Consider the following 20344-nt stretch of genomic DNA (forward strand, 5'->3'; position numbering starts at 1 on the left):
CTCGGCTGTGTGTGTGTGTGTGTGTGTGTGTGTGTGTGTGTGTGTGTGTGTGTGTGTGTGTGTGTGTGTGTGTGTGTGTGTGTGTGTGTGTGTGTGGCACGAGCGCATTTTGTTTGAGCGAGAGAGAGAGAGAGCGGTACCGGGGATTGTTGTTATTAGCATCTGGAAATGAATGGGCTGTGATTTTAGTTTTTTTAAGCAGAGGTTGAGTTCAATAATTTGTACGGCCCTCGGAGGATGTTGTAAAAATGTAAATGGCCCTTCAGAGGAAAAAGGTGCCCACCCCTGGTCTATGGGGTCCCTCATCATGGAGATGTTCTGGAAACAGACCCAGAACACATCAGAGGTACAACAGATTGTCTAATTCATTATAATATAGGCACGATGACAGAGTTCAGCAGCCGCCCCCACATAGCGAATATGATGTCATTTATACCTGTGTGCTAGCAGGAGTTCTTTTTGTACCACCATTACATTTTTTGTAGACAACCTACACTGCTCCACAGAGAAGGGAGACAGCTGTGAAGATAACAGCAGCAATTGTCTCTGCTGTCGGTTCAAACAGCAGAAGAACAAAAAACGCAGACAGGTTGGACAGGATCATCTTGTTTGTGTCTCAACAACAACATTCAGTTCATTAAGATCTAACAGGGAGCTCCCCCGGATGCTCAGTTAAACAGTGTCTGCTTGATAACTTTGAAGCAATACAGAAACATTATTTTCTGATTATAACCCTTACTTAAGTCAATGTTAAAGTTTTTTATTCCAATTGATGTATTCTATACTTTATTTAAAAAGCTCCATGTATACAACTTATTTTTCATTTATAGGATACGTCTGATATTCCCCTGTTGGTCTTGCCCCTGTTCAACTGTTTTTATTCAGCGATCAATACAATTTAACCTTTTATATGTGTGTGTGTGTGTGTGTGTGTGTGTGTGTGTGTGTGTGTGTGTGTGTGTGTGTGTGTGTGTGTGTGTGTGTGTGTGTGTGTGTGTGTGTATAGATAATGTATACCAGGCACAGTGCGGAAAGACAGTTGGAGAATGTAATGGCCCGTGGAGCTGACACACAAGCAGGGGAGGCTGTGGATGCTGGCCTCTGCGTTCACTTCCGCTACGTCTCAATTACAACTGTAGGACAGCTGAGTCTATTTCAGAGTTTGTTGCAAACGTCACCTGTAGAACCACAGACGTGCCTGAGGAACCGAGTGACTGGGTGGACTTTAAGACTGCAAACACATAAAATGTAACCCTGCCTGCCACACACACACACACACACACACACACACACACACACACACACACACACACACACACACACACACACACACACACACACACACACACACACACACACACACACACACACACACACACACACACACACACACACACACACACACACACACACACACACACACACACACACACACACACACACACACACACACACACACACACACACACACACACACACACACACACACACACACACACACACACACACACACACACACACACACACACACACACACACACACACACGTGAGGACATGAGGTCACACAACGCAAATGCTACCAGAGCAGCAAAGAGGATACACCGAGGATTTTCATACTGTCACTCTGAAGGATATGAGTCCAGGGAATGTAAAAATAAACTACTTTCAAGCTCCATTAGCTCTACACAAACCACTGAAGGGGTAAAAGCCCTTACTCTAGCCAGTCGTGAAACATTTAGGGCAGAAATCTCTGCAGAAAACTGCACAAGGATTTTCTATGGAGCTGCAGTTTCAAGACAAACTGCTGCCTCAGCCAAGTTGATATAGATGGGGAAAATTCAGATTTTCATTAAAGATGGAAAGATCTAAGAGGGTGACAGCTTGGATCGTGAGGAACTCTTGGACCACGCACCATGCACAAATCCTCCATCTGAGGACAAAATGTAGACGGTGAGATAGGTGAGAATTGAAAACCACATAACTATAATCTTACCTTGCCTGCTTTGTCTGCACTCCGCTCGGAATTGTAGAGCTGCTCGCAAACAGAGGCAGAAAGAGAAAGAGAAACTCAGGAAATTGGGAAAGGAACGGTTCGGCTTATCATATGTGAAGTAACACAGAAGAGTGGAACGTATTAATACTATGATAAGTGGAGCACAAAGCAAAGCAGCCTGGTGAAGCTGCTATTGTTGATTTGAAGGTTTTTGTGAGAAGTTGAATGTAACCAAAAATATGCAGTTTGTGCTGTGTGATTAACCAACACACTTACTTTGTCCACACAGTCGTCGAAGAAGGCCAGACTGGCGTCTTTGTCGCTGACGAAAGAACATTCCTCAATAAATCGGATGAACATTTGCGTTTTGGTCATCAGCGAGTAGAACTTCTGATGGGAGCGGTCCCGGCTCTTTAAGAACCCTGGGGACAAAAAAACGTTAGGTTAGCTTTTTTACAAATAAAATGTATCTTTCATTGCTGAGACTTATTTTCTTTTCTAATGTGCTGACCGGTTAAAAGATCATTTATAATGTAGAAGCAATTTTTTTTTTTTCGACTTTAATCTATTGAAAAAAAGGTATAGATGTGTATGATTTTGTGGTTAAAAACTCCATCGTCCTATAGAAGGGTCTTTATATATACATTAGTGTATATAACCTCTATTCGTCTTGTTTGCTAAGGGAAGCCAACACGTTTCATTAGTCTAATGGCTGATTTGTGATGTACAACATTGTGGTGGATGGCTTCCGTCACAGATCCTGAAAGCAGCCAAACAGACAATAGTTTTAGACTGAAAGCAGGATGGATGACTACTGGCCAACAGCAAAGAGGTGGAAGCCAAACCCTGACGGCCAACGCTGCAGAGAAACACTTCCTGAAGCTGATAAATATTTTAGTCCTGACACTGGCAGCTGGACGATCAACTGATCTGAGTCCCTACTGCCAGCAGAGTCTAAAAACACTCTCGCGATTCCTCTTAATGTCCTATTTATTGCTTAAATGATTGGTTGAGTAGTGAATTATTTATAAAAAATGTCAAACGTAGGTACAATTTTCTCACATTTGCTGGTTGAAACATTGCAGATACAAAGAGTTAAAAAGAGTTTTCCTTTTCTTGGAAGGAATCACTGTAAGTTGAATACAGTGTAAAAAATGTATATGTAAATATAATATGTAAATGTTAAATAATGATGGCAATCAGCCACAATTATGTAGTTAAATCTGAAAAAAACATTTGAGACCCCAAAACAACAACCCACAAGGACCCGGTGCTAGATTTTTAAACATCGACACTGACTACAATGAACCTTTGAACAAGATCTGAGTCATATTTGAGAATTAACATTGTAAAGGATTTCAAAAAGACAAACAGAACAGATAACCGAAAAAATAACTAATGATTACTGGTTGACAAAACCATCTCATCTCAAATGACATTTAGTATCGGCTTATAAACGTTATATACATTATCTCTACATTAAATGAGAAAGCTCTAAAACCACAAAACCATGAGGTGAAATGGTTTTGTGCATTTGTTTTCTAAAAAGGTTAAGATTTCACTTTAAGAATTGAAAACTTTTATGCCAACGTGGACAACAACACATTTCAGTAATGTGTTTAAATGTGAACATCTGCTCGATAACTTAATGACGATGTTTAAAACACATCAACAGAGGAGCCCAGTAGACATTTTTAGATACCGGTACTCATAATTTCATTAAGGCAACAAAAACCTAAAAAACCCATACCGTAGTTGTTGAGCACCGAAGGTCCAGTATTGAGTTACGTTTTTTGTCATCCTTTAATTATTTCTGACCTTGGACGCTAATAGATGCACACACACCTATACCAACATTAACCACAGTTTGTGAAGCTAAAAGAAACTGCAGACACAATCTGTATGACACACTAATAAAGTCACAGCCGTCCGACTGAAAGCACTTTAAATCACATGATGGAGGAAACTGTGTTTTTTACGGGGCCGCAGGGAAATCTACACAGGCACATTAACACCCCGTGTAATTTTGTTGTTATAGATCCGAAAAAACGGTCAGGAGTTCATACATATGATGCACGAGCAGCAGTTACATCTTTCCTCCAGTCATTATGTAATGTACTGCAGCCATTCCTTTTGCTGTATCATATAACTCACACTGGACACGACCTTGGCAACAGCTATCCTCCGTGATTTCTCCCTAACTCATTTCAGCTGTGATGTCACCCTGCTTTCACGGGCTCCTATCCAGAGGCCACACACGGGCCTCGGGAGCATTTAGCAGCTGCGGCGCTAACCGACTAACCTTCAGTCTGCCAGCAGCCTTGAACATCCAACAACTCCTCAAATCTCCCTACCCAAACACTTTCTGTGTGTGTTTGAGAGAGCTGAGGATGGACATTTATGAGAACTCATGTATTAAACAACGCCATCTGTCTCTGAAGCTGGCCAGCTGTAGAGAGGAAGGAGCTACATATGACGCAGTTTTTAGTTTATGTATTCAAAGATACATAAGCACTAATTATGGACTGTAAAAGTAACTTCATAGTTGTGGCTGAAGCCTAAATTATGATGAAAGTGGAGCAAACTAAATAATTAAGGTTCAAATATTTTTGATCCGTCTACAATGTCCTGTACTTCAAACTGTTTTTTCTCCCCTTAGCTATTTTAACATTTAAATCAGTAACTCATTCGATTATTTAAGTAAATATCAGCACAGTTTTTTCTCCAATAACTTTGACATGACCCTCGGGAACTGAGGTACATGAGAAGCTCTAAGTGAATTCCAGATGTTTAAAAAAGACTGATGTGATATTTCTCAAGGAGATGCAGGCCTGTAGAGCCAATTCAGACATTATACTGTATTTTATACAGAGCTATACCACCAAACATGACTGACATATATTGGCCCCTTTATTCCAAGTATTATCAGAAAAAGCTTTTCCGAAGGAGATGTCTTTCTGTTGAAATGTTTTGTCAAGTCCTTGTGCATGAAAGTTTATTCTTGACCTTAGAACTACAAGTCATCTTCCTACATTCAATTATCATCTGTGTGCATAAGGAGAGCTGTCAAAACATGCCAAAACTCCTTCTGATTATTTTTTGCTAGAATGACTATAATCAAAGCTTCTAAATCATGCAGTGATTATGGGCTTTCTATTGTTTATTCACTACAAACCAATATTTCTACCAAGCAGGAGTTTGTTGTGGACTAGCTTTATTTTGCTTGACAGAACAAGTCCTTCAGATTACTGGAATAGAACAGTAAAGCTTAAACCATCTGTGGTCAGTAAACACTGTGTTGGGAATCATTTTGCAGATACATTTCTTTGCATGCCGTTTCCTCTGCACTGCAGGTTATCAAATAACCGAGGTTACGTTAAGTGACCCAAAGTGTTGGTTACAAGTGGTCAAAGTGACATTATTCCAGATACCTTGCAGGTCAAAGAGGGAGCTGGCGTCCGTCGCTTTCTCAGAAGGTGCCTGGGTGATTGGTCGCAAGAATGAGCGGTAGCCTTTCAAAATGGCCGCCATAAAGCGCAGAAAGGCTTCCTGGATCTCCAGCTCCAGCGTGTGGAGGCTCTTACCACAGCTCAACTCTGTTAAATCATTCATGCTCAGCTCCAGCAGCCCGTCAGGACGCTGCTGACCTAAAGACAGAAGAGGAAATACATCAGTTGCCATCACTACAAACTGTAAAAGAATCTCTACATGTCAACATAATGGTTGAATCATCACTTTTGCTGCTGTTCCATCTTTTGCATTTTGGTGGAGTCTTTACGATCAAAGGATTTGTATTGAAGGTTCTTACACCAGAGCACTGCTTTAAGTAAGTGAGTATTCATATTAGCAAATAAGGATAAGGCTTACATCATTAGACAAAATAAACTCAAGTTGATTTCAGAGATTTTCCGAAGTCCATGGGGCTTAAATGTCTCCACTCAAATCTCTGCCAGGCCTATCAATATCCATCAGAAAGTGGGTAGATTTTCACTTCACTGAATCAGACATTCATTTATTTGCAGCTTGATACGCAGCAGGTTTCATGATCTCTTAGGGAGCAAGCTCTTAGAGGAGCAGAGAAAGTTGGCAGAAATACAATCAGCACCACAGAGTAGTAATTAAAAGACACTATGGGATTATTCATATTTCAATGAGTGGATTGGAGAGCAGAACAGTAGTTTGAATGGAGAACAAATTGCATGGACTGAAACTAAAGATGATAAATAAAGCTTTAAACTATCTGTGAGGATCTGTCACTTTACATTTTAAATAATCACTTTATAATGTTGTCCTATAAGTTATTTGTGTGAAATTGTTATACTTAGCATATCAATTTTTGAGTCGGCCAAAAAAATTGCTTTTGAGGTCACAGTGACCTTTGATATGTGGCTACCAAAATCTCATCAGTTCATCCTTTAGGTCCATTTGAATTGTAGTGGAAAATAAAGAAGTCCCTCCAGTAGTTCCTCAAGTATCCTGTTCCCGAGAATGCAACGGAATGACAACCTAGTTATTTCTACAGCCGCAACCTTTTATTGAACTGAACACAAACTGAAAACCAGGTGAATGGAAAAGGTTGCTGAAAGTTTACTTTGCCATACATGAAGGAGTACCGATGCTCTAATGTTTTTTAGTTTTATCAGATCAGAACTCACCGTCGACCAGCTGCTGGTGGAGATTGCTCAGCACATTCATCAGGTTTTTACAGGCTTTCTTTGGCAGGATCTTCCACGTGAGGGCTCGCTTATCTTCATTGCTGGTAAAGGAGAAGTACACAGTGAGCTGTGGAGAGACTGAGAGGCCAAAACCAACAAGAACATTGGGCGGGCCGGGGGGGAGACCACCCTAACACTGTTTGACTGGTAATGAGGCAAGAAAAAATGATGTGAACCATAATTGACCTTACATGAGGCCTTAGAAAAATGCATTCTCTTCATATTAAAACGAGCCTGACACTAGAAAAATAACCATTCTCACCTAGACTCCAGGAAAATGGTCTGGCCTCTAAAGTTAGAACTCATGAACTGGCAGTTTTGTGGTTTGGAAAAAAATATGCAGCAAAGGAAACAATGTTGAGCTCTAAACTAAGAGAGCCGTACAGCCTATATGCGGCTTAATGCCCTGAGGTTAATCCCTCACACTATGATCCCACTTCATTTGCATCATGAGAAGGCAACCGAGTATCCAAAACTGTCCTTTTACAGATATCACCCTTCACATAAATAATATAGCAGCAACAATGGGAGGTTTTGCATTCAAGGCTTACTGGAAGATGGTGTTTGTGTCCAGATCCACGCAGCTCACGTCTGGTGGGGGGTCATAAAGATCAAAGTAGCGGGAGTCCACTCCTACGATGAATGGACAGGGGGCGCTTAATACGTCAGCCAGCGCCAGCGGGCACAGAGGAATATACGGGCACTGCCAGTGGAACGGGAAGATCATCTGAGGATGGAAAAATAAAAAAGGGCTCATTTCAAAGATCTCAACATTCAGGTTGGCAGAGAAAATAACATGATGTAAATATATTGGTTGAGGATGACAATAACCACAAAACACAGTGTATGACTTAAGCCGCTACCAACTGATAGTGACAAAGTCCGTGATTATAAAAACATAAGAAACATTAAAAAGTGCAGCAGTTACTAAAAATATAAAAGCTGGAGTTTACAAAAGTAATGAGGGGCATGGCTGCATTAAGAGTTTAACGCTAGAAGGTGAGAGGATAGAAAACGACCCCCTGTCTGAAGCTGAAGAGAGGAACCTACCGACACCAGAGCCTCGGTGACGCTGGTCAGCACAGCGGGGCGTAACGAGTGCACCAGGATCTTGTGTTCGGTGACGGCAAACACCAGCAGGGTGACGGCGTTCTCTGGTCCGAGGTTCTGGAGCAGCGTGGAAAATCGACCACCGCTACGACAAACACAAATGTGCAAAACAAAATGTAATTAAAATGTTCCAGATACATCCAGGAGAAACTACTACAGGTTGTTTTAAGTCATTGTGGCCATTACACAGATTATGGGGTCGAAAAATACAAAAAATATATTGTTGAATTGGAAATCTAATATTGGTATTGGATGAAAGTGTATGAGGGCAGCTACAAATTGACAATATAATATACAATATATAAGATCTACCTGCGCTTTCTGATTGAACATTTTTCAAACAACTAACAGTCTTACAAATCAATATAAGATCTGAACTATGCTTATCCATATACAGCTCATACAGTGCATCCTTGTGACAGTCAGTTAGAAATTGCTTTATTCTATAACATTCTATAACATCTAACAAGAAGACACGTGTGTGCAGCGGCTCTTACCTGAGCGGTAAGGGAGAAGACACTGGCTGGCTCAACATCAGGCTGTCATGAGGGGAAAGCTGCAGAAAAGCTGGAGAGTGAGATAAACCAACCCAACAAAATATGCCTGCACTGAATCATTTAATATTCGTCCATAAAGGAGGAAAGAATCGGCCCCCTGTATGAAAACAACACTACTGTCTGCAGAATGATTAATAGCTATTTATCACATGCGCCATATGCAGCAAACAATACATGCCTCCTGCGAGCCAAACGTACCTGCACCAGGATGCGAGGCCTCTGAGAGGAAGGGAAGGGAACTTTGTGCATAAAATGAGAGATGTGCCTGTTCGGGAAAAAAAGAATAATGGCAAGGTAAGGCAAAAAAATGGGCGGAGTTGGAGCTATATATTGCTTTATATTATTAATAGTTAAACATGTATTTACTTGTTGTATCTGTTTAAAGTGAATGTATTATTATTTAGTGTTGTTATTTAAGTGAGTTAAAGGAGTTTTTATGCTTTTATTTTGAGAGCATGTTTGGGCACTGGGTGATTAGGACCCTGGTGTAATTGTACATATTGGGGACAGGTGGTGGTGGGGGTAGCGCACTAGTAGGCAAATGTTTTTTTAAAAGGGTGATTTAAGCCACAAGGAAAGCCATAGGAAAGGCTTAAGGAAAGGAATAGATAGGAAACATGTTCATTTTTCTCTTGTTAATGATATTGGATCATGCACAAACAGAGATTACTGACTGGATTTGGATCATTGCCCTGCGTCAGATTCGCTAAATGTTGCCTCAGCGGGAGTGTTATTTTAAGTTAATTATCTGTCTTATTTCATTATTATTCTGGCCGCTACAGGCAGCTAATGTTCGAATGATAAGACAATGCACCTCTTAAAGTCGGGAAGCCTAAGAGTTACGAGCAGCAGTAAAATATATTCTGTTAATTCACCTTACCAAAGTGGTAAAGTAAATATTCAACCTCAAACAACTTGCTTTCAAGACCTATTTAGCTATTTGGTGTATTGTTACACTATTAGCAAGCACAGACATTTTCCTAGTGTACAGATAGAAGCATATCAGCATTAAACATAAGGCTTTGCTGTCCGTACCTCTGCATATCACATATTGATAATATCTCCTTTGATTTAGAAAGGTTGACAGTGTGTGGTAATTTGCTGTTAAAGAATGATGCACTTTTGTCAAGGAGTAAATAACATTTCTGTCGTGAGTTCCATTTAAACTGGATTTATTTCTCTAGAAGGGGTTGGGAGCTTTTAATATCACCTGAGCTCATCTTTGATTTAAATCCTGTCAGAATATGACTTTAGAGACATTTTTCAACACTAAACAGAGGATATATTGTCAGAAAAGATTACAGAGTTGTGAAATGATAAGAGCTACCGGTACTTTAGGCCCCATTGGTTCCAGAATTGAAAGATTAATTCATTTTTCCTAAAGATCATTTTACGTGACTCAAAGTTATAAAAAGCTGAATTTAACTCTCCCTATCATATACAAAATATTAAAAAAGACACGGTTATGGAGTTTAAAGTTACCTACAACACCCAAGGTGCATTTCAGCAGGAAATATCAAATCACGTAGGTTAAAATGTGTCCTACACCACTAACGGGTGGTTAAAACAATCAATGAATCATTATTGAGTAGTGGTTAGAAAATGAACCTTTTATGACTGTACATTATCTGGGAGAGTGACGTTTCTCTAGGTTGAAAAGTACATTAAAGACTTCTTTTAAATAAACATCTATAGGCCTAATTGAAATGGAGAATGTGAACAAACTAATCTGAAACTAGTGACTTCACCCACACTTTGCAACTTGATAAAGAACAACGTGTAAAAATCCCTTTTAGCAAGAAAAAAAGCATACAAATCTAGAGATAAGAGAGAGAACTTACTTCTCGATGGGCAGGGCGTGAGGGCAAGAGATGGAGTAGCGATATAGGAATGTGAGGAACTTGCGGAAAGCGTCGAAGAAGGGCCAGTGGGAAAGCAGACAGATGCACTTGTTGGTGTAGACGGAGCATTGGGCTTTGGCCGGGCTGCTGGTGGTGCTGGTGGATGTCTCCGTACAGCTGGAGGAGGCTGGTTGTACTGGATCTGGACTCAGGAGACCCAGCTGGGAGCGCTGGGCATCAGTCAGACACACCTGGGGGAAGGGCTCGTAGAACTGGATGGCGGCACCGTACACCTGAAACATGTCGGATACACAGCTCAGCATCTGCACACGTATCACATCACCGTATGGAGTACAACTTAAAGGGACCCTATTGTGCTCCAATTCAGGTTTAATTTGTGAATGTAATGCCTCTACTGTGACATGTTTACATGCTTTAATGTTCAAAAATCTTTTTATTTTTCTCATACTGTCTGTGCTGCAGCACCTTTTCACCCTCTGTCTGAAACCAGAGCCCAGTCTGCTCTGATTGGTTAGTTGGCCGGCTCTGTTTTGATTGGTCAACCGCTTAAAAGATGTCCCACGTACAATCAGTTTGAGCGCTAGCCAATAGAAGCGTGATAGTTAAGCAGTGTGAAGCCATGCTGTGTCTCAATGTTACAAAGTTATACATACATCTAAATAGTGGCCAATATGCTTATTAATCTGCTAATCAAAGCTGTAATGTATGTATAAACACACACCACACACAAACACAGACCAAAATGACTAACTTTGACCTAATTGTTATTCTCACTTCAACTCTCAAAATAAGTCTGGAACCTTAAACAGCCTTTTGAAGAAATGAGAACAATCCAGAATATTCTTTTAGCCACTGCTACATCCATCAAATGAACTAATATTAAAAAAAGGAGCAAACAGTAGGACTCCTCTACCCATCCTTTGAATATTCCCGGCCCTCCCATACCTCATTCACACCAACGGTGTTTCAGGGCAAGTTCGGAGCTGGAGCTTGAAAAGCACCGGGTTTTCGTGTTCACACCGCAGCGGAGCAGCCTCTTAGCTCCGGAATCCGGTTTCTTCCAAGCACCAAAAAATTGTCCGACCAGAGCAAAAGCACCACATACGTCACGCTTACGTCGAGGCGGGGGCAGAGACAGCATCAACTCCTGAACAACAACAAAAAGCCGGCGTTTTATCCAGTTGCTACACAACGATGGAGAAACTTAACAAGAGTTTCAGAGTCTCAGTGTTTCTGCCTAATACCTCATTCACACCAACGCAACTCCGGTTCAAGCTCCGTGCTAGAGCTTTTCAGGTTCAGAACCGGTTCTTCGGTTTAGCTCCGGCTCTTTTCACACTGCCCAGAGTCCGACTGGTGCTGCGTCATTGCGTCATCGTTTGCGTCATGACGTAACCGTTTGCGTGCCTGCTTCATAAAGCCAAACCGCGCGGAAACCCCTCACAGCTGACACCGACAACAACAACAACAATGGCCGATTGTGCTCCAGCTTCCTCTGTACCTCTTCGGAAGACCAGATTCCCAGTAGGAGCTGGTCTCTTCAGTGGACCACTGCTGCTTGTTAAGTTTCTCCATCATTGTGTACAAACTGGATAAAACGCCGGCTTTTTGTTGTTGTTCAGGAGTTGATACTATAGCCCCTGCCCCTGCCCCCGCCTCGACGTAAGCGTGACGTATGCGGTGCTTTTGCTCCGGCCGGACAATTTTTTGGTACTCGAAACGAACCGGATTCCGGAGCTAAGACGCTGCTCCGCTGCGGTGTGAAGAGGAAAACCCGGTGCTTTTCAAGCTCCAGCTCTGAACCGGCCCTGAAACACCGTTGGTGTGAATGAGGTATTAAACAGATGAAAACATCGATGAGCACAGAAATAAAGTAAGCACAGTGCACCTCTGTTTAACCTTTATTGAACATCAATACCCTGATTGCCAACTGTGGGCAAAAAAGCTTATCAGCTGGCGGCCTGTGTGAGTCAGTTTACAAAATGTTCCCAGCTCCTATGGATGCACAGGTTAGTGGGACAAAAACATAGAAGAAATCTGAAAATAATGAATTTTCTGAACGTCGCAAACAAACCAAAGTAACTCGATTGGACTCCTTTGTTTACTTTAGCGAAATAGTGACACTACAATGTAACACTTACAGCTCTCTTGGCTTCAAATTGTACGTGATAGGCTAAGGGGCGGGACATATCAAAGCAGTTGACCAATCACAACAGCCGGCCAGCCAACCTGTTGAGGAAATCACATTGGAAAACTTCCCCATAGAGTGCTGGGTTAACCATCAGCGCGTTTGAAGGACCTGACCGGCATTACACATGTTGATATTTTTGAGATGTGTGCGTAATCCTTTACCACCTGTCCTGCGTATATTCACAAAAACATTTTTCTGTGCAGAAGCATAATCACCCTTTTAGATATTTTTGTGAAATTGTAGTCGGTCCTCGAGTCGAGGAGAATGGGAGGTAAATGTGAAAACATAGTGTCTCTGGCCTTGGGTGTGTGTTAGTGTTTATACATGTGTTACATTATTTGTGAGTTTCTTTTTAACAAATGGGCTTATCCTACAAAAATAAACACTAGAAGTTTTTCCACCTGACAGAGTCAACATGCCTGCCTGACCCACTTTCCCTTAGGGCATGCAGTGTATTTTGGTTTTGTCATGCCACACTGTAGAGCGTTGGTCTGTGGTTATGCCAGCTGTATAGATGGCAGTTAAATTCTGTTGATGTGGCCTAACTGGCACTGGCAGTCACTCGCAGCCTTTATTGTCCGACACTGCCACTGAGATACTTGGTATTCTTCAGGCTGAGAAAGAAAGTAGAACAAAAGTGTGTATTTATCCATTTATCTACTTTACCTTCTCTCCAGAGGATCCGGTGAGGACAAAGGTGGAGAACACGGGGAGGGAGTATTTGGTGTTTGCTGGCCAGCACTCAATCGTGGCCCCCATGGGAAGGCAGAAGAGAGGGACAGACTCTGGCAGAGGGAATGACTCATAGTCCTCCTCTGGATATCTGCTGAATAAACCTGGGAAAGGAAAATAACAGAGAACTCAATTAAGAGAGCAGCAAAGTGCACCTTCCCCCTGTGATCACCATTAGGAGCTGATTTAGATGCCAGCTGAATTTCCACAGAGTTTAAAAAGAAACAAAACAAGTTCCATCTTTCATAATCACATTGATAATGTACTTTATTGAGTCAGAGTTTCAATAGAAACTCCTGGCTTTCTAACAAGCAATTACTGCTCGGTTATCAGGCCTTTGGGTCATTAGTCACTGTCAGCAGACACAAGTGAGAAACAATGAAGAAGAGATTTTATTTGTGAACGTTCTTAACTCTGTGCTTTGTCTAACATTGGCTCATTGATTCTACAAGCATCATTAACAAACACAAACATTAGAAAAAAAGTTTGTGTTGTGAACATTGTTTTACTGCGTACATTCAAACCGTTCTCTACCATATTTAATAAGAAAGTTAATTTCATAAATGTTGAAAGATTGTTAGTGCACATTTTAAAGCACACATTCACACTTTAAGTTGTAAGGATGGACTGTTAGGCTTTATTTTTAAACACTTCACTAAGAGTGTAGCCACAAATATTCATCATGAAAACACCAGCAAGTGCACAGCTACATTAATAGCCCCACTGAGGGAACAAATAGACACCAATTGCTGAGTCAGTAACTAAAACTATGATGCTTTGTACAATATTCATCAGATTACAGTTTGGAAAAGCTAATGCAGAGACTCGGGTCATTATCTTTGTCTACTGCAGTGTCATTTTGTTTAGTGATAAGCGACCCCCGAGCAGTAACATTACCAGTTACATGCTAATTATTGAACATTTTTGACAAAAGGAGAGTTGTACAAGCACAACACTTGTGACAAAAAACTGTGCAAAATGTTTTACCAAGTAATGTTTTGACCTGGCTTAACAATACAGTAATCAACAGCTTTTTGAGCTAGTACAGAGAATATATTATGGGGTTAAAACAAAGGCCTGGTGCCTTTTATCTGAAATAAGCAATGCATGGCCCCTTTCAAAAGGGGACATGGCTTGTGAGTGTTCAAAGAAGGCAATGTGGCCTCGTATGTGCAGTTAACACAACAATCATAATGTTGTTTTGATGAAAATGCAACTCCTTTCATTGGCTCCTGGGGTTTTTACCACTGCTTTGGAGAAAATAAATAAGAAGAACAGGCTAACCAGCTTTAAAAGTTACATATCTCCTTTTTTAATAAGTTTTGTGTGGTGAATCTAATATATGCCAATGTGAAGAGCGGCTCATGTGGATTTGGAAAAGTATCTGTTAAATAATTAAAGACACTTTAAAATGTTGAGTTTGAAAAGGGAAACACTCTGGTGTAGGCACTACTCTAAGGTTAAATAATAATAAAAGATAGATTTGATTTGTTAGCGCTTTTACAGGTGCTCAAAGACGCTTACAGATAATAGTGAAGAGAAAAGAAAAGAGAAGAAAGGAACAACAAATAAATATATAGTTAAAGTTAAAGTCAAATAATACAAAAACAATCACACATTAAAAGCCAGATTGAAGAGGTGAGTTTTTGTGAGTTTTTTGAAGGTGGTGAGGTCGGTGCAGTCTCTGATGGGTTGTGGGAGTGAGTTCCAGAGGGAGGGGGCAGCGACGGAGAAGGCTCTGTCCCCCCAAGTCCGGTGATTGGTGCGGGTGGGGATGGATAGGAATGTGCACACTTTACAATATTTCCACGTATCCCCCAACAAACCAACATTTATTTTGCTCAGTTCTGGCTCAAACTGTTGCAACATTATTTTGTTTACTCAAAACCTTGATGCCTGCATAATTCTTTCTGGCCTCAAGTGTGGAAAATAAACGTAATTTGTGTGAGCTGACTCATGCAAAGTGAGAAACAGATAGGATCGCTCTGTTCACAGTCTGTTGCATTTTTCAAGATATGTACAACAAAACCTCAGCCAGCCAATCTGAGCCCGAGCCAAACACAGTCACACAGAGCCAACAGTGTTATCACACACTGACAATATTCTGTCAGCTGTGTTTGGCATTGAAAAGTCAAATGGATTTAATGTGAAATAAGCCTCATAATACCATTACATTTAGGGCACACCTTGAACTTAATTATATGAGAAGAATATTGGTGTGCAGAGGCATTAACATGCTTCAACAAGCCCAAACTTGCGAGCCCAGCTGAATCAGAATGTCCTCATGCAGCCAGTTCACTCTGTAGAAGACTTTAGAGACGTTTGTACAACAGCTGCAACAAATATATTTCATAAGTGTCAATGCAATAAATAGTTATTGTTTCAAAATCAGCTTATTTTTTAGAACAACTTGTCCACATTTCTTCTAATCCAACAAAAAACACATGTACGACTATCCAATGGTCATACAGGCAGAATAAGTGGGACTAAAGGAAGATTACGTTTTTTGCACACAACATGGTTATCTGATATTTTGTATTGTACATTGGTATTTGGATCTGCGTGCAGTGGTAGTTATAGGATTAGGAGGGCTTACCTGCTTTGTAGGCTATTGTGTTGGTTTTGGCCACAGACTTCTTATAACACAGGTAGACAGAGGAGCCCCACTGAAAACAAGAGAGCAACAGAAACAGTTAGCGTGGTGTTTGTGATGAAGGACACACGCCACTTTAGGGCCATTCAGTAACAAGAGGATAATAATAGTGCCAAGTTGAATCAAATTTGAAGCCATTGTCTAGTTTCTATGAGACAAAAATGGAATTAATCTTGATATGATGAAACTACACACAACAATGTCAGTTGGATGTTTTGAAAGGATCATTTAGGTTGATTTGTATGTAAAGCCGCTTTAAAATGCAAAACATGTGGTAAATCGTGCAATTTCCACAACTAACTTTTTACAACTAACAAGAAGTGAGTTAAGACTGATTTTCTACTTTCTAAAAATAGTTAGAGAATTGAAACCCAATGCAAACAGTATTATCCATCAAAATCAACATGAGCATAAAAACAAACAAACATTAATTTCACAAAGTGCATGTTTGCTTATTGTCCCTTACCAGGGTTTCGAAAACTAAATGTATTCAAAATATAATGTTTAAGCAGCAGATTCATGAAATCTTGAGCCTTGCGCATCTTAAAGAAAACGTATGTTTGTTACGTCAAAGAGTTGGTGTCATCTCTAATAAGAGAAATCACTAATTATCACAACACCATTTCATGAACTGATCGTGTCCTTTCTCTTTCTAAAGTGTTTTAAAGTTTATTAACTGACTTCACTAGCTACTAAATGATTGGCAGTTTAAACCGTGATGTGCCTTACGTTTTAAATGCAGCCTGTGGCAACTTGAGAAGCAGGAGATGCTTTTAAAATCACACCGCTGAAATGTTTCGCTGCAGCATTTCTAAGCGGTTTGGTCTTTTCGCAACCGTTCCTCTGAACTGGGCATACTATGTGTGTGTGGGAAGGACAGTGTGCAAAATAGAGGTTAATAGTAAAGCCCTTAGTCCACGAAAACAGTCTATTATCATTTATAATCCAATTAAACACCCCATAAAGCCAGTCAGTGTAATTATCTATAAACTGTAAAATACTTTTATTACCCCGCCGGCACCTTAAACATTGAAACCAGAAGCCCAACTAAACTCACAGGCTTCACTCATTGAGCTATTAGCATGTAGAGAGAAGTGATGAGACATCTGATAAACATCTTGTTTGTAACAATTATTCACTGCGAGGGGAAGATGCTCTACGGCAACCCAAACTTGCCATAAATCTTTAACAACCCGGGGCAGGACATGAAGCAAGCACTGAGGACTGTGCTGAAATATTAAAATGATCTTCAAAGCTCCCACATTAGTCAGAATGAAAAATGTGAAGCTAAATACCGTTTTTATTGTAGGATCCTTGACTTCTCCTGCATGCAGCACACGTCTCTGTATACTAAGCATTCTCTGGCACACTGACTAGCTGCATGCAGTGGTTTTCAGACACATGTAAAGCCACAGAAACGCATATCATTTTTCAAAGGACGTTGTAAAATACCAAATGTAGACAAAGCTGTCACTGCAACAATTTTATAAATACCAAGATATATTTGTCTGAGAGTAAATTGTGGGTGATGATAGGCTGAACGATTAATCGATTTTAAACCGAAATCGCGATTTGAAATGATGCGATAATCAAATCGCAAAGCCTGCGACTTTTTTTTTCCTTTTGTGTGTCACTCATCCACACCAATCAGAAGTGCTGTGCACCACATGTACCAGCCATTGTTAACCAATCAGAAGTGGCCCATGATAGAAGGTGATAGACAGATTGATCCAATCAAGTATTTTTGAAATACTTTTCCAAATGGCTTCCAATGGAGCGTTCCTAGATGGTCTGGTGAAACAAACCATCTGAGTCAGGTTAGTGATGCTCCATCACATGTTATCTATTACAGGGTGAATCTTAAACTGAAGCTTGACCTTGAAGCAACCCAACGGAAGTCTCATGTAAGTTTACTTCTTTCAGTCGTAGCTCGGGCTGCGGGGGTGCTAGAGACGGGAGCACGTTGATACGACCTTCCTAGCTGGAGATATGGCCGCATTTTACAATAAACTTCTGTTGGGTCGCTTAAAAAATAATATCGCAAATCGAATCGCAATATCTGTCAGAAAAATCGCAATTAGATTATTTACCCAAATCGTGCATTTCTCATTTCTCTTACCTTCACAACAGCTCAATATGTTTCATGACAAAAGACTCAGATAAGCACTGCGACTTGCCAACATGACCCCACCATTTTAAATCGCCATGGTATAGAGCTGAATCTGCCAGTATTTGTCTGGCTTACTCATGGTTATTGCAAAAAGTCTCCATGTCATCTTGTACTTCTTACATGTTGGTTGAGCTTCTAAGTAAACTGGCGCTCTATAGCTTTCACACTACAGAAATAAGGGAGACTCCAATCCAGTCAAATTAAGATTATGTATGCAAACCACACACACTACGTATAACTATATTTAATGTTTCTGTATCCTTACTTCATTTCAGACACTAAAAATGGACACCTCTCCAAATAAAAAGTAAAAAGTGTTGTTGTAACAGTTTTGCTTCTCACCATGCTGCTGTTGAGGTTCTTCTCCACCTTGCAGAAGGTGTGGGGGGGCGTCTCCCCCTTGCTCGGCACAATGATGCAGATGTCGGTGAGGGCCAGCGCGCTGTGTGGCTGGCTCTCAGGGGCCCGGCGGTAGGTGACGTAGATGCGCTGGGAGGAGTTTCCGCTGATGTTGGCGGGGCGACCGGAGGGCGTGGTCTGGATCAGCTGGCAGCCCGGCTTCAGGCGCTCCTTCCACTCGTACAGCACGCTGAAGGGGGGGGGGGGGGGCACAGCACGGCAGTGAGCCAACAAAACTCCACATCACTGAGTCTTTATTAGTTTGATTACCATGGAGAGTTAATCAGCACATTATGCAGTCGTGAGCTCATTGAGCCAATTAGGCGCAGCTTCCAGTTTAAGTTCGACGTTGGGCGTTTATCCCAGTTTTCAGTGGCTGACAGGAAGGAGTTGATTAAGCTTAATGTCTGCTTTGCATCTCATAAACTGCAAAGCAGAATTGATGCAATTCATGAAAAAACAGAGAGCGATCGATGGGTTTATAAAGTGGAAAGCTCAGTGCAAAGATGTCTCCTCAACTTCAAGCCCAGGGCCACTTGTGAAATCAATAACACAACAACATGAGAGCTGAAAGCAAGTTTTTGACAGATGAGTGCACTGAAGGGAAAATGACAAGAAATATGGACTGCGCATTCGGATTTTACAGTCAGTCTTTTAAAAAGGAGGCATTTTTGTGACTCTGTAACTCGTTATTATAAAATCAGCTGGTAAAACAGGGCTCGACATTATTAATGGCCCACTGGTCCAGAAGCACTATTTAAATCCCCGGGCCAGCATAACTTTCCACTGCCCGCTCCACTAAAAATACTGCTTTAAACAAAAAAATTGTCCTGTGGTATTTTGACTTGCAATTTTGTTAAATTGTCTCGTTTATTAACGCTACAACATAGCGTTTCGTGAGGCGGTTGTCATTGTTGGGTGAAAAGCAAACAGCTGTTTGCTGCGGAGCGCGAGCAGGCTCCCGTGAGCGCGAGCAGGCTCCCGTGAGCGCGAGCAGGCTCCCGTGAGCGGGAACGCGCTCCTTCACTACAGACAATCGCGCCACCTAACCATTCGCCAAAATGTTTTTAATACCAGCGGTAACCGGCCAAGCGCTGGGCCAAAAACAATCTTCAAATAAAAGCATGTCACCGGAGGAGTTAAAGGAGAGTGACAGGGAGCATGAGAAGAAGAGGGAGAGAAAGTTTCAGACACGCTGGCTTGATCGATGGAGTTGGCTTCAATATGATGCCAATATAAACAAGGTCTTCTGTCGGCTCTGTACATCAATGCCGACCTATGCTGACAAGTGAAGAGTAGAAAATACAAAAGGTATTGGCTATAGGGAAATGTCCCAGCAGTTTAGGATAATGAAGTTTCTATTACATAGCCATTACATTTCTAACTCCTCATGACAGAAAGCACATTATACAAATAATAATACTCATAATAATGATAAAAGCAGACATTTTTTAACAATGACCCGAATATAATTATTTTAATAAACCAAATATGAACAATTGACGAAAATGAGGAAGATCTGATGATTAAAATGTTGTAGTAATATCGTTTTTGCATACATTACTATTGCAACATCTTCATTATTAGTGGATTTCCTGGACGAATGCTCCGGGCCAGTGGTTACAATGGTGGGGCCAGTGACAAAAAGATTCCACTGGCCCTTACCCTTAATGTCTACCCCTGTAAAAGAATGACGGTCTGGGTGAAACAATCAGGTAAAAGTAACTGTCAACCTCACAAACTACTGCAGCCAAGAGAGGAACTGAAAGAGTTGTTTGTCTTTTGTATATGGGCTTAGCTGTGGAAAGCAAGTTATGGAAATTCAGTTGGGTGAGTGCTTACTTTTTTTATGCTGTCCTTATATCTTCACCATGCTTCAAAGTGGAGCAAATTTAGTTTAGTTTATCGCCTATAATATTTTTTTAATGATAATTTCATTACATTTTTAAGTTAAGGTCAGA

The 20344-nt window shown here is 41.0% G+C and overlaps 1 protein-coding gene across 4 annotated transcripts in view; it reads right to left on the minus strand.

Annotated features, from left to right (window-relative positions):
* Nucleotides 1-20344, minus strand: part of LOC307029854 (C-myc promoter-binding protein-like) — a 69113-nt gene that overhangs the window by 31585 nt on the left and 17184 nt on the right. For all 4 annotated transcript variants that reach the window (XM_079665940.1, XM_079665942.1, XM_079665941.1 and 1 more), the window contains exons 3-14: nt 18327-18573; nt 15758-15827; nt 13096-13265; nt 10218-10510; nt 8575-8641; nt 8317-8375; nt 7760-7904; nt 7261-7436; nt 6650-6750; nt 5426-5641; nt 2271-2416; nt 1995-2033 (exon numbers count right to left, since the gene is read on the minus strand). In XM_079665940.1, coding sequence (XP_079522066.1) covers nt 1995-2033; nt 2271-2416; nt 5426-5641; nt 6650-6750; nt 7261-7436; nt 7760-7904; nt 8317-8375; nt 8575-8641; nt 10218-10510; nt 13096-13265; nt 15758-15827; nt 18327-18573 — 1729 coding nt within the window. The remainder of the gene's footprint in view (nt 1-1994; nt 2034-2270; nt 2417-5425; nt 5642-6649; nt 6751-7260; nt 7437-7759; nt 7905-8316; nt 8376-8574; nt 8642-10217; nt 10511-13095; nt 13266-15757; nt 15828-18326; nt 18574-20344) is intronic.

This window comes from Notothenia rossii (genome assembly GCF_949606895.1).
Source record: "Notothenia rossii genome assembly, chromosome: 2".
NCBI classification, from domain to species: Eukaryota; Metazoa; Chordata; class Actinopteri; order Perciformes; family Nototheniidae; genus Notothenia; species Notothenia rossii.